At 30.7% G+C, this 12860-nt stretch overlaps 2 protein-coding genes across 3 annotated transcripts in view; one reads left to right on the plus strand and one right to left on the minus strand.

Annotated features, from left to right (window-relative positions):
• Positions 1 to 11617, minus strand: part of Wnt10 (Wnt oncogene analog 10) — a 43860-nt gene extending 32243 nt beyond the window's left edge. The window contains exon 1 of one of the 2 annotated variants that reach the window (XM_076415062.1): positions 11252 to 11617. In XM_076415062.1, coding sequence (XP_076271177.1) covers positions 11252 to 11316 — 65 coding nt within the window. In that variant the 5' untranslated portion in view covers positions 11317 to 11617. The remainder of the gene's footprint in view (positions 1 to 11251) is intronic. The other variant, XM_076415063.1, reaches the window with a different exon arrangement.
• Positions 1 to 12860, plus strand: part of LOC143202996 (phosphatidate cytidylyltransferase, photoreceptor-specific) — a 51240-nt gene that overhangs the window by 16448 nt on the left and 21932 nt on the right. The gene's annotated exons all lie outside the window — the stretch shown is intronic.

Here is a 12860-nt window from a genome sequence, read left to right on the forward strand (position 1 = left end):
GTCGCAATGAACATTTTTAGAATGACGAAACCAGTGGTCATATTTTGAATTCGATGAAGCATGGTTCTAAATAGTAGTAAATAGTAGAATATCCCGTAAATTAAAACATATCCAACGCGCTGTAAAAATGTTTGTTCACAATTTGACTAAATGACACATACTGAAAAATAAAGCCAAGTGATGCTTCAACATGAAATTGGTTACAACATGTACACGACAATTTAATATACTTTGACATCTGTTGTAAGTTCTCTCATCTTAAAAATTAAGTAAACGATTATTTACCATGGAAAGCAACTCGCAGATTGAAAGAACTAATTACCCACGTCTGATTTTCGTACATTTGATTACTATTTTTGGTTCTACTTGTTTCATTCGATTGATTTTTAACGTTCAGGCTCTGTTGTCCTGACGGCGACCTTAACAAAAATGTACCCAATTTAAGCTTACATAGATTTATATGTAATAAATATAATTTTATTGTAAATAACGGTATATTGTATAATAATATAGCAGCATTTTAGAACGATATTTTTCAAGATTGTTAAAGTAATGGGGTAAAAAGATTAAAATTGTGAATGATAAATAGCAACAAAGGCTGCTTTTATGGAAATAATAGGTAATATTTCGATTACTCTCTCGATTTTTGTTAAAACATATGTTCAATGTTCAATAATAAATAAAGCACTTACTTATTTAAAAAAGCTCTGCCATGGATTAGCTCTTTTTTCTATGATTAGGTATATGTTTAATTTTTATTTAGTATTTACAGTTATTGTACATCTTCAGATTTTAGGTTTTGTTTAAGTTCTATTGTATTGTCTATATTTATTATAGTATATTATTTAAAAATAGCAATTAACATATTAAAATAAGATAATATTCCATTCCATAGAAAAAGTCCATTCCTTTTTACAGATCCACAGAATATACAAATATAAAAGTAATTCTACTTCGTTTAATATGAAATTATAAATTGCTTGTCAATAGTATTCAGTAATTATTTCTTTGCTTTTCTTTTTTAAAGTTAGTATGTGAAGGAATATGTACATCTCCGTCTGGCTTATACTACCATTGGAAAATATAAGCACATATAACATTAACTGCTCCAAGCAATTATCTCCATCCCTTCCTCTCTTACAATTTATACAGGAAAGGGTTCGTACATCTTCGTCTGTAGTTATAAGTAATAGCATATTAGTCATTTTATGATGATTTTTGTCGTCAGCAGATTCATATTTCGTAAAAAACATAGTTTTGGGCTCGTAATATTTTTTTGAAGTGTTAATCCTTACTGCGCGTTATCATTAGGCATCGAGACGGAAGAATTTTATCGCAATTTGAAATTCTTTTGTACTACACTGAAGTTATGTCTGTTTGAGTGTAGTTTTTGATTTCCTTGGTCTAAGTTTAACTCAGCCCGATATTCGTTTTATCCGTTTACGTTCTACCATTTTTAAATAACAGTAAAGTGACAAAAAAGTGTCTGTTTTACACGATAAATAAAACGGTGATCGGTAATAAGCCAGGAAATAGAATTACGAAAAAAAAACCGGCCATATATAAAACCAACATGAGGTCATAAAGTGTGCAATTACAAACAACGCAACTTTAAAGGAAGTTAAATTAACTGCGATGTAAAAATGTGAAAATTTAACCGCGCCGCTAGAAAAGAGGAGAAAAAAAGAGCCGTCTTTGAGCGCCCGTTAAATCCAACAACAGCAACACCAACAGCAACAACGCCATATGAATTTCAGCTTTTAATTATATTTTCTTAATTAACAATAAAAGTTTTTAATTTTGCGTCAGTCACCTCGCGCGTCAAAATAAATCGGCGAACATAAACGGTCGTCCTTTTGTCTTGTGCACAATGTCCTAAAGAGAAAATAACTTATTTTCGAGATTTACGAGATAATAAAATTGAACTCACCGTCGTGGAGCGAGACCCGCTGGATATTCGTTCATTTGCGATGTGATACAAACTTAACCGATCGCAATAGCAAACTTTGCGGACGTAAAATTAATTAGCAATAGATTCTTAATTCACCTGTCAAAATATGGGCAATAAGAAAATATTTCTTATATATAGCCTATTCAAAGTTACTTTGTACATACGTCATTTAACTTTGGGATATCGAAACGTCGCAATGTTACCGCATCAACTCTGAGTTTTAGTTCAGTTTGGCTTTGACATACTAATCTAAAGAAATAATTAAACAGAAATGTTATCAAATATCATTTATTTTAACATTATAGTTCATCTAAAAACTACAGTTAGTTATACAGACACAAAAGTTTATAGATAATAGTTATAACCTCTTTTCACTATTGCTTTCAAGAATTTTGCATACGTCTGACAACCGGACGACTTTGACAGGCTCATTCATTTACGCGTTTGAACTGATCCGACAGCATTTTGTCTCTCTTCAGCTAGAATAAGATGAGAAGGAAAATATTCTCTGATTCGAAAACGAATTTACAAATTGCGGAAGGCAGTAAATTGAAAATCTTAATGACGTATGCACAAAAAAACTTTGAATAGACTATATATCTATCTTAGGACAACAATAAGGCAATATTTTCTTCTCATTTTATTCCAGTTAAAAAGAGACCGAATGCTGTCTAACCAGTTCGAACATACAACCGAACAAGCCTGCAAAAGTAGATAGATAGGTTAAGGTAGGTATTAAGCTAAATTGTATGTATATAGTAGGATATAAAATACATGTAGTAGATGGGTTCATTTTTGTTTATTTTTATTTAGTTATTACAACGATTATTATGTCTATTTTTTATTTTAAAACAATTTTTTTTATGTTAAATATCTAAGTTTCATTATTTTTTAAATTTTCCTTAATTATTTTTTGAATTCGGTACAATTTTTTTGTTAAAAATAGTTTATTTTTCTCTTTTTAGTGCTAGATATTGATAATTGAAATAAAAAGAAAATTAAGATATTATCTATAGTAATTTCGTAGTTAGTATTTAGAATTATATTGTAAATAGATAAATAGGTTAAGGTAGGTATTAAGCTAAATTGTGTGTATATAGTAGTATATAGTATTTTTGTTTATTTCATCCAACTTTACTGCAAGTTTTAACAGCAATTCTATGCTTTGACATAGGTCATTTTATCATGGACTTGGTTATATTCTTCTCGGTCCTTTCTTTTCAGTCCCCGTCTTCTTAGTTTAGGAAGTGAAAAATATATGCGAGCACCTTTAACAGAAGAGTTTTATTTCCTTTTCTTCGATTAGATGTCCATCCACTCCAAAACAATTTTAATTTAGTACTTCCTTCATTTTTGAAAATTAAGATGTTATCTATAGCAATTTCGTCTATAATTAATTTTTTTGTATCTTTAAGTTATCAGTCATATATCGAACGATTTATAGGTAAGGAAACCCATTATCCTGGAATTTATTATTGAACAGAACGGTCCGACCTTATCGATTTTCCCCATTTTCCTCGTCACAATCTTACCCGTTATACTAAACTAGAAAAAATCAACTTCTTTTAGTCACGCACTCCCTTCTACCCACCCCTCACCCGAACGTTTACATGCAATAGGGTGTGATTCCTAATTAATTTACATATCCCATTTCAGATAGCGATCCTAGAGAGGTTATTAACTAGGTTATTATCTGCCGGTGCTTTATGTAATTAGTAAAAAACGTTTTTTCCGTATGTCTGGCGTTCTTGACCCTTTTCGGACATCGTTTGTTTTTATGGGCTTTTCATTATGTTAAAAGTTCACGTAGTTTCGCGGCTTAAGGTTTTTTTCTATCGAGCTCTATTTGCTTTTTTTATTTGATTCCAATTATGTTACTATTTTGGTACACTAGTCAGCCCATTTCGATAATTTATTATAGAATATTGTTTTTTTTCCGAGTTGGTTACAAATAATACCGAAGCCGACGATGAAAATTATTAGATACATAGATAATTATTCAATATTTATAATATAACGACAGCGTAACCTTCTCCTGTGTAAATATTCAGTCGATTAAACGTTATTCCATATAAATCATTGTTTTTATGACTGTAGCATGACATTTCAAAGCTCTAATATGATAATATAACCAGAGACAAATAACAGATTAATTGAAAAGTCCCCGGCTTCACACATTTAGCCCTAACTCTCCAAAGATGCGTGTATAAATTTGACAGCTGTCGGATCATCAGTTTGTGAATTATAACTTTTGATAATGTGAAAAAATGGATAAAAAGGAATTTCGCATGTTGATAGAATATTGCTTTTTGAAGGGAAAAATACAGTTGAAGCAAAAACTTGGTTTGATGCCGAGTTTCCGGACACTGCACCAAGAAAATCAACTATCAAGGATTGGTAAGTTTAGACGTGGTGAAATGAGCATCGAAGACGTTGAACGCAGTTGACGCACAAAAGAGGTTGTTACCGACGAAAACATTTAAAAAATCCACAAAATGATTTTGATTGACCGTAAGTTGAAATTGAATGAAATAGCAGACACTCTAGAGATATCAACTGAACATGTATATATTAATATAAACGAATATTTGGGTATGGGAAACCTCTGTGCAAAGTGGGTGCCGCGCGAGCTCACTTTTGACCAAAAATACCGTATTCTCCAGATCTGGCTCCCGGCGACTATTTCCTGCTATCAGACCTCAAAAGAATGCTCACTGGGAAGAAATTTTCGTCAAATGAAGAGGTGATCGACGAAATTGAGGTCTATTTTGAAGCAAAGGACAAATCGTAGTATAAAAATGGTATCGTTGAAGGTTGAAGTGTCGCTATAATCAGTGTATCACCTTTGAAGGGAATTATCTTGAATAAAAAAAGTAATTTTGCCAAAAAAATGTGTTTTACTATGGTAGGCCGGAGACTGTTCAATTGATCAATTGATGGTCAATTAAATAAGGTTTTTATTTATTGATATTTAGTTATTACAACGATTATCATGTACATGTTTTATTTTAAAGTGTTGCTTTTTGTGATAAAAATCTAAGTTTTATTACTTTTTAAGTATTTAGTGAGTTCAGGTCGGTTCATTTTTTTTGTTAACATTATTTGTTTTCTATCTCTAAATTTATTTTTAGGTTTTATTTTAATTTACATGTCTAACTATTTGATTTTATTTGTTAATTAAACCTACACCAGCTTTCTCACATTGCTCTTCTTTTTCTTTAGTGCTTGATATTATTTATAATATATTTTTTAATTATTACATTATAAATATCTACGATATGACGAGGCTTCTCATAGATCTGCGTCCATAAGGTATTTTTTGTTTAATAGCGCATACATCCTAATTGATTGTCTTTTAATAAAGGGCACCACTTTTAAATATCACGTTGAACTTTCTTGCAACTGGCCACTACATTATAAAAATATCAGCTTTTGATTTTATATCCCAGTTTAATTTTCAATATGGTGTCTTTCAAAATGGGTAAAAACAATTGAATATTTCATTATTTTAAATTTCCAGGGCCTATATACGCGAGATCCTATTATATCATGAATATTAGCAATATTTAGAGAGAACATATATATATATATATATATATATATATATATATATATAAACGTATATATATATATATATATATATATATATATATATATACCATAAATATAAATATTCGTTTAAAATATTGGTTATTTTTTGAATTTCGTCAGCATAACATCCCATTAGGTATTCATTTTATGTGATTTGTGAAGGCTACTGACTTACAAGTGATATAAGATCATCTACTTACATATAATATGACCTCTGTTATATTTTTAACATACTTGAACCTAAACTGACACCTAGGTATGATCGCATCCATTAGTAATAAAAATATCTCGTTGTTCATATACGTTTATATTTGAATCGATACTGGTGACTCATTAGGAATGTTGACGATGAAATTGTTAATGATTTTTCGCCGAGAAGGTGGTATATCCCGAGCTACAATATATATTTTAATATAGGAACTATTTTGCTTGTTATGGGATATCATTGAAATACATTATGATTAATTTTTATGTAATATAGAATTAACTCAGGTAATTAGGCAACAACCAATGTATTAGGAGTTGTACACACAACAGTGAAATGAAAAATCCATACGTTTATTATTTGATCACTGTTAAATATTTAAGTTAGTCTTATAGTACACAAAACAAGATGACATCAGTTAACATATGTAAAATTGTCTGATTTAAAGATCATATGATAATACTAGACACTTGTCAATAATATAACCTTGAAGTTTTATCGATTTTCCATCAGTATCAAATATTTTTCTTTATTTTCGAAACTTAATTTTTGTTTCCTTTATGATATGGAGAGACTGAATGTTTGGAATGAAAATTTAAGCATAATATGAAAGTTTATTATAGTGTTTGAGAACAATTACACAGTTTTTGTTAAATTCCTATTCAGTACACGTTTCAAAAGTCCGGAAAATTGGTGTTTTCAATGGTAATTATTTTTTCGGATAAATGTTTCTTAAGAACGTGAAAATAGAAATGTTGTATCTTTTGACAAATACAACATTTCTGTGATAAGTATACATTACTTTGATATATTAATACGTATGTAGTATAATATTTCCTTTTAGCTCTAAATATCCTTTTAAAACTTTTAATAAAAACTTTAAATACTGTTGTGTTGCGATAGGCGCGGGTTCGAATCCTGCTGGGGAATGGGCGTAAATTTATGTTTGTGAATGTTTAATATTTGTGGGTGCCCTAGGTAGGAGTGTAAAATCCGACAAGAAAAATGATCCCAGTCATGCAAGTAACCAGGGTGGGTAAGACCGGATGTGTTCTGGGATGATTTCTAAAGTTGGTCACTCGCCAGTCGGTAGGCTTAATGCCGAGGACCGTGGTTCGGACCCCACGTTAAACTGTAGGTCCAGTCCAGATAAACCCATAGTTGGTAAAGAAGACTTTAAAATATGTAAAAAAAATTAATCACAGTTTGAAGTAGTAACTTTGGAAGTCTTTCTAAATCATTCTGGGTGTTATTATTACCATTAATTAATTAAAACAGCCTTGAAAAAAAAAGTTAAAAAACGTTTTTTAAATAACTTCTACATTCTAAACTGTTGAAAAACACCTACTAAGTGTTCACTCAACATCACATCAACTATGACACAAACATATGTGTGGTAGATTATCGTTTTCTTTAAAATTATGGTTAAGAGGTATTCAAGAGCTATTGACATCTTATATTGTTTTCCTCTAGAAGTAATCTGTGATTCTTGTTGGCGTTTCTTGAATTCTGCAGATGAAAGTACATGAGAATATACAATTTCTGAGTCAGAAACATTTTTATAAACGATTAGTGTTATTGAAAGACCGATCTTGACTTATTTATTATATTATTTGTAAATTGAACTGAATGTGAACACAAAAAGTGAATTTACCATGGTGATATGGTAATATGGTGACTGGTGAATGTGGTTTATTAATAACAGACGATATATACCGCAGAATTACATAATTAATTAGCAGGAATACCTTAATAATAGGAATTTAAACTTATAGAAAGGCACTCACCGAAAAAAAAATGTTTATTTCAAATATAATGGCCCAAAACCTGACTGTTCTTTTTTTAAAAACCGTTAGATAGCGTTAAGATCAAAAAGCGCCGATAGCTAGGACTGTTTTAGAAAGGAAAGTACCTCCGAGTACTAAAGTTTATTTATTTCCGTCAATACTGTCAGAAATATCTCAAGTGCCATTAACATATTTCCGACCCAAAAACTATTTACACTGAAATGATAGCTATTTATAATCACCTAACTATAAATTAGTTGTAGTTCAACTAGAGTATCTTTTTATTATTCAACAATTCAAACAGTTTCTTGTCGTTTAGCGCGATTTAATAGATCCAGAACTGATAGTTGTTGTTTATTTACTGCTTTTAATGAGTTGTAAAATTAAGTTATACGATCAGATTGTTCAAAATTTCCATAGTTGCTACGAGGGCATGGTGTCTTCATAGAAACAAACGATCCGTAAAGCGTTTTGATTCATTTGGCTAGGTTGGAAGGTTTTTGTGTCGTGTTTTGTGTCGATTATTCTGTGGAGTCACGAGATTAGAAACTGTCTTGTAAATAATGTTTCCATAGAGTGTACATGAAATCGCCAAATATATTTTTGTTTGACCTTCTATCGATTTTTTTTCGCTTCTATTTATTATAGTTGAAGAATGTTTATTACTTAACAGATAGTTTATGTTATTAGGTATATCATTTGTCTCCTTTCAGCCATCACGTGCTTTTGGACTAAATATTCCTCTTTGGGGTTCTTTTTAGCTCTTCATATACTTTTAAATATTCATCTTGCGTGAATGTTGAGCACAGTCATTTGTTGTTTTCTATTTGTTGTCGATATCTATACCTGAACAATTGTTCAGAAAATCCATTGAATGTTTCATTTCTAAGGGAATTTTGATAATGTAAAGTATGTAGAATCATTCCTCGAATAATTCGAAATCTTGTGTATGAACTTAAGTTTAATCCAATACACCTTATTAACTTTTTCGACCACAAATATATCGATGGAGAAGATACCCAGTAGTTCAAATGATGACACCAAGAAATGGGTGGACCCATATGAGGGGAAGGTCTATGGATTAGATGGGGCTGGTCAACATCTTCACGAAGATTAAGTGTTCGAGGAGCGCCAGATTATAGGATAAATCATGAGTATGGTGATATATTAAACTTACTTTTGTCCTGTCCTGTTTGTGAAGTCGTCCCGTTATATATGCAAACCTATAAATGCTTCAAGAAGTTTCCAAAAATAATGTTACAAACTACATACACTAAAACTTATTTAAAGTAGTATGGGTATTTAAACATGGTAAAATGAATGCTGAAGAATATTCTGGACGCTGAAAAAATCGAAGGAAGAAAAAATTCTTGAAAATGAGAATTAGTCTAAGGGAGAGTATTTTATAATAAAGGGGTTTTGTAAAACCAAAGATTGTTCGAAAATTATTTCCCCCACTTCGGAGGAATCTTCATCTATATCAACTATCTTTGAGTTAAAGGAAGCTTAACAGAGCTAAATCGGGAAAATAATGCGATTACACCATTGCAATAGGGAATTTCAGAAATGCTATAAGAAATTCGTAAACTACATCGAATTACATATACTTACTGGTACTCTCTGTACAATAGATAAATTCCTTACCTATTAGTTACATTAAATAATTTTTTAACGACAATCGAGACAATTGACATAACAATCTAACACGTCAATTATCTACTGAGCCTGTTTTATTTTTATTATTTAAGAGTAGTTTGGAAATCGTGAGAAATCTCTATTTTTACAGTATTAATACTATTGTTAGATTATGAATCAGGTTCTATACAATTCCTGCAAAGGATTCTATGTTGTCTTGTAAATCTTATCTAATTGGTATAATTTGAACCGGCATTGTGTGTGGAATAAAAAGTTTAATTTTTTATGTACTTTAAAGGTAATTACCATATCTGTTTTAAATATTTTATTTCAAAATTAAAAACAGTTTTTGAATTCTATCTAGAATGTTCTTGATTTTATTCGAATTTACCAACAGTTAGTTATTGGAAATAAAACTGAATCCAATTAATTGTGATTCTTTACTTAATACTTGAGTGCTGTGTAATATAATTATAAAATAAATAAAAAGAGAGTCTCAATTATGTTGACTACCACATAAGAAATGTTGATGGGATGCCATCATTTATAATATTCATAAATTAATGACACTTATTATGAGTTTGTTTTAATTAAAGTTAATTTCATGGCGCATTTATAGCGTTAATTAACTAATCTTGTTTCCTTATGGCTGATCTGAGGTAAGAAAATGAATTATTTTTGTCATTGTTGTATCTTAAACTTTATTAAAGTAGTTTTTTTGTTTGATTTATTTGAAATAGTTTAAAATTTTAACCAATTTATGTGTCTCTAAATCATGTTTAATAAAAGAAACTTATTAACCTTTTTTAATGTTCAAGCAAGTAGTAATTGTTGAATTTATTGAATATCAGTGACTGAAAATTAAATATTTGCATATATAAAGTCAGATATTTTCAACACGTTTTATGAATTTTCTATAGTTTATTTATTTTTATGACTTTATTTATAAAAATATTAAACACGTACTAGTGGATTGTTTTCTTTATTTATATTTATTTTGTTTTAATTTGTTTCGTATGTATAGAAATACTATAACTTAATATTTATTATTTATTATACATTAGAACAGTGATTGATTATGTTATATATGTCATATAATTAAATCTGTATAATAGCGAAATACAATTAGGAATTATCATATAATCATTATATTTATATTGTTTTTTACTTTTTTACTTGGCTATTATGGCGAAAATTATTTCGAAAAAATGTATTTATACATTCATTATTTTGTTATTTATTGCGAAAAATGATCGTTGATTAATATTATGAAAATGTACGTAATAATTAATAAAAAAATAGAGGTTTTCTTTAAAATAATTACTTTTTATGATGTCATTTAGAAAAACAATTAAAACATACAATAGTAGATATTATTTTTGTATTCTTTTTGTATACATAAATATTTGAAGTTGGTTTTTGTTATACATTAGAACAGTTATTATTTATATCATATAGTTAAAGTATTTTAAAAAGCTATAATATTTTATGTTGCTATTTTAGGAAGGAAGCGATTTCGGAAGAAAAATATTGTTGGGAATTTCTAGTTCTTAAAGTTATGAAGAAATTTGTTATATTTTGACTAAAACGATTATTTATTGTTATTTGTGGATTAATATTAGAAAAAAGTACATAATATTTAATTAAGTATAATATTGTTTTCTTTCCTCGTTGTTTTGGTTTAATGTTTTTATTTTTATATACTTTTTGTTTCTAAATAAACACTAAATTTATATTGTTTACTTATTTATTAATTTGCTATTTTAGGAATAAAGTGATTTCGGAAGAAAAATATAGTTGGGAATTGTTGGTTTGTTATTTTTTGACTAAAACGATTGTTGATTGTAATTTGTTGAATAATATTAAGAAAATGTACGTAATATATATTTAAGTGTGTTTGTTTGTCTCCAAAAAATTCTGGCGTAATGAAATCCAGTTCTAAATTTATTTAAAACATTGTTTACTTGCTTATTAATTTGTTATTATATATTTTGTTATTTATTGCGTAAAATCATTTTTGTTAATTAAAACGTAATAACTATTAAAAAGAAAGGTTTTTTTTATACAATAGTAATAACTTACCGGAAAGCGAAAATAACTACAAGAAGTACTGACCAGTTATGCGATTTGGATGCGGGAACCACCATGCTTGAGTCACAGATCACTAGTTCGATATTGTGGAGCGGAAACTGTCGAAAAAGTCGTGGGAAATCAGGACCGTTATGTCAGCATTCATTACTGTTCGGGTCCGTGGCTCAGAAATCGACGTCTATCCCCCTTGTCGCGATCGGTGGTCGGTCGCGGAGGACCGTGCGGGGTTCCCGTGACGCGGGGACGCGAGAATCCTTCCGGGACCGGAACCTGTAGCCACGCACTCGCGCTCCGCTCGGCACTCCGGAGAGTGGCAATTCGTAATGACAGACGGAGAATTATGGAATAGGCCTCGCAGCAGTTGTGAAGAAGACCGATGAGTAGGTTCGTGGGCCGGACACGTGGGCCACGGGGGTGTGGGGAGATTTCGGCGCTTCTGGTGGGGGTTGTAGTTTGATGGGCGCTCCGCCGCGACGTTCCGTTTAGGGTGGGAACGGCTCCATTTTGGACGGACTCTCGTCTGATCGAAATCAGCTCTAATGTCGTGACGTGACGTATGTCTGGTTTAATGTGTGCGTGTCGCGGCACCGCTATATTTGCTTTTTATTAATGTATCCCGAATATATTTGTTTCTTTTTCTGTTATTTATTTTATAAATACGTTGGGTGCGCTAATTTATATCCTTTTTTTGGTAGAAAGCTTTCATGTTGTATCTATATCAGTATTTCTGCCCATTTGTAATAGTAATATTAGAAAAAATTCAAAGGACATCAACACAAAATAAAATTTAAAAAAGTCGAACAATTTAATCAAGTTAAAGACTAAATTCGAATCACATTTCCTTTTCAGATAACGAATACTTTTATTTTTATGTATAGGGCGTTAAAATTACTTGATTAAGATCAATGAAATATATGCTGTTTTTAATGCTGTTTTGTTTGATATAATACTTCAGTTGATACTTAAATATATAAATAACATTTGTGTAAATTTATTTGAAAATTACCGAGCCCACCATAGTAAAACACTTTTTTTTGCAAAATTACCTTTTTTTATTCAACATATTTCCCTTCAAGGGCGATACACTGATTATAGCTATCCTCCAGCTTTTCGATAACATTTTTGTAGTACGATTTGTCCTTTGCTTCAAAATAGGCCTCAGATTTAGCGATCAACTTCATTCGACGAAATTTTCTTCCCAGCGAGCATTCTTTTGAGATCTGAGAACAGGAAACAGTCGCTGGGGGTGGGGGGGTGTTGGGGTTTGGCAAATCTGGGGAATGCGGTGGATGAGGAAGCAATTCGAATCTCAATTCATGGATTTTTGCCAACGTTTTCACTGACTTGTGACACGGTGCATTGTCTTGGTGAAGCAGCACTTTCTTTTTCCTTAAATGCGGTCGTTTTTCGGCGAATTCGTCCTTCAAACGGTCCAATAATGCTATGTAATAGTCACTGTTGATGGTACTTCCTTTTTTAAGGTAGTCAATGAAGATTATTCCATGCGCATCCCAAAACAGAGACGCCATAGACTTGCCAGTCGATTGTTGCGTTTTCCCACGCTTTGGAGTGGGTGCATCGTATGCAGTTCACTCGGATG

Source organism: Rhynchophorus ferrugineus, unplaced genomic scaffold, assembly GCF_030347505.1.
Source record: "Rhynchophorus ferrugineus isolate W39M unplaced genomic scaffold, kcgeb_rfMv2 rfM9, whole genome shotgun sequence".
Taxonomy (NCBI): domain Eukaryota; kingdom Metazoa; phylum Arthropoda; class Insecta; order Coleoptera; family Curculionidae; genus Rhynchophorus; species Rhynchophorus ferrugineus.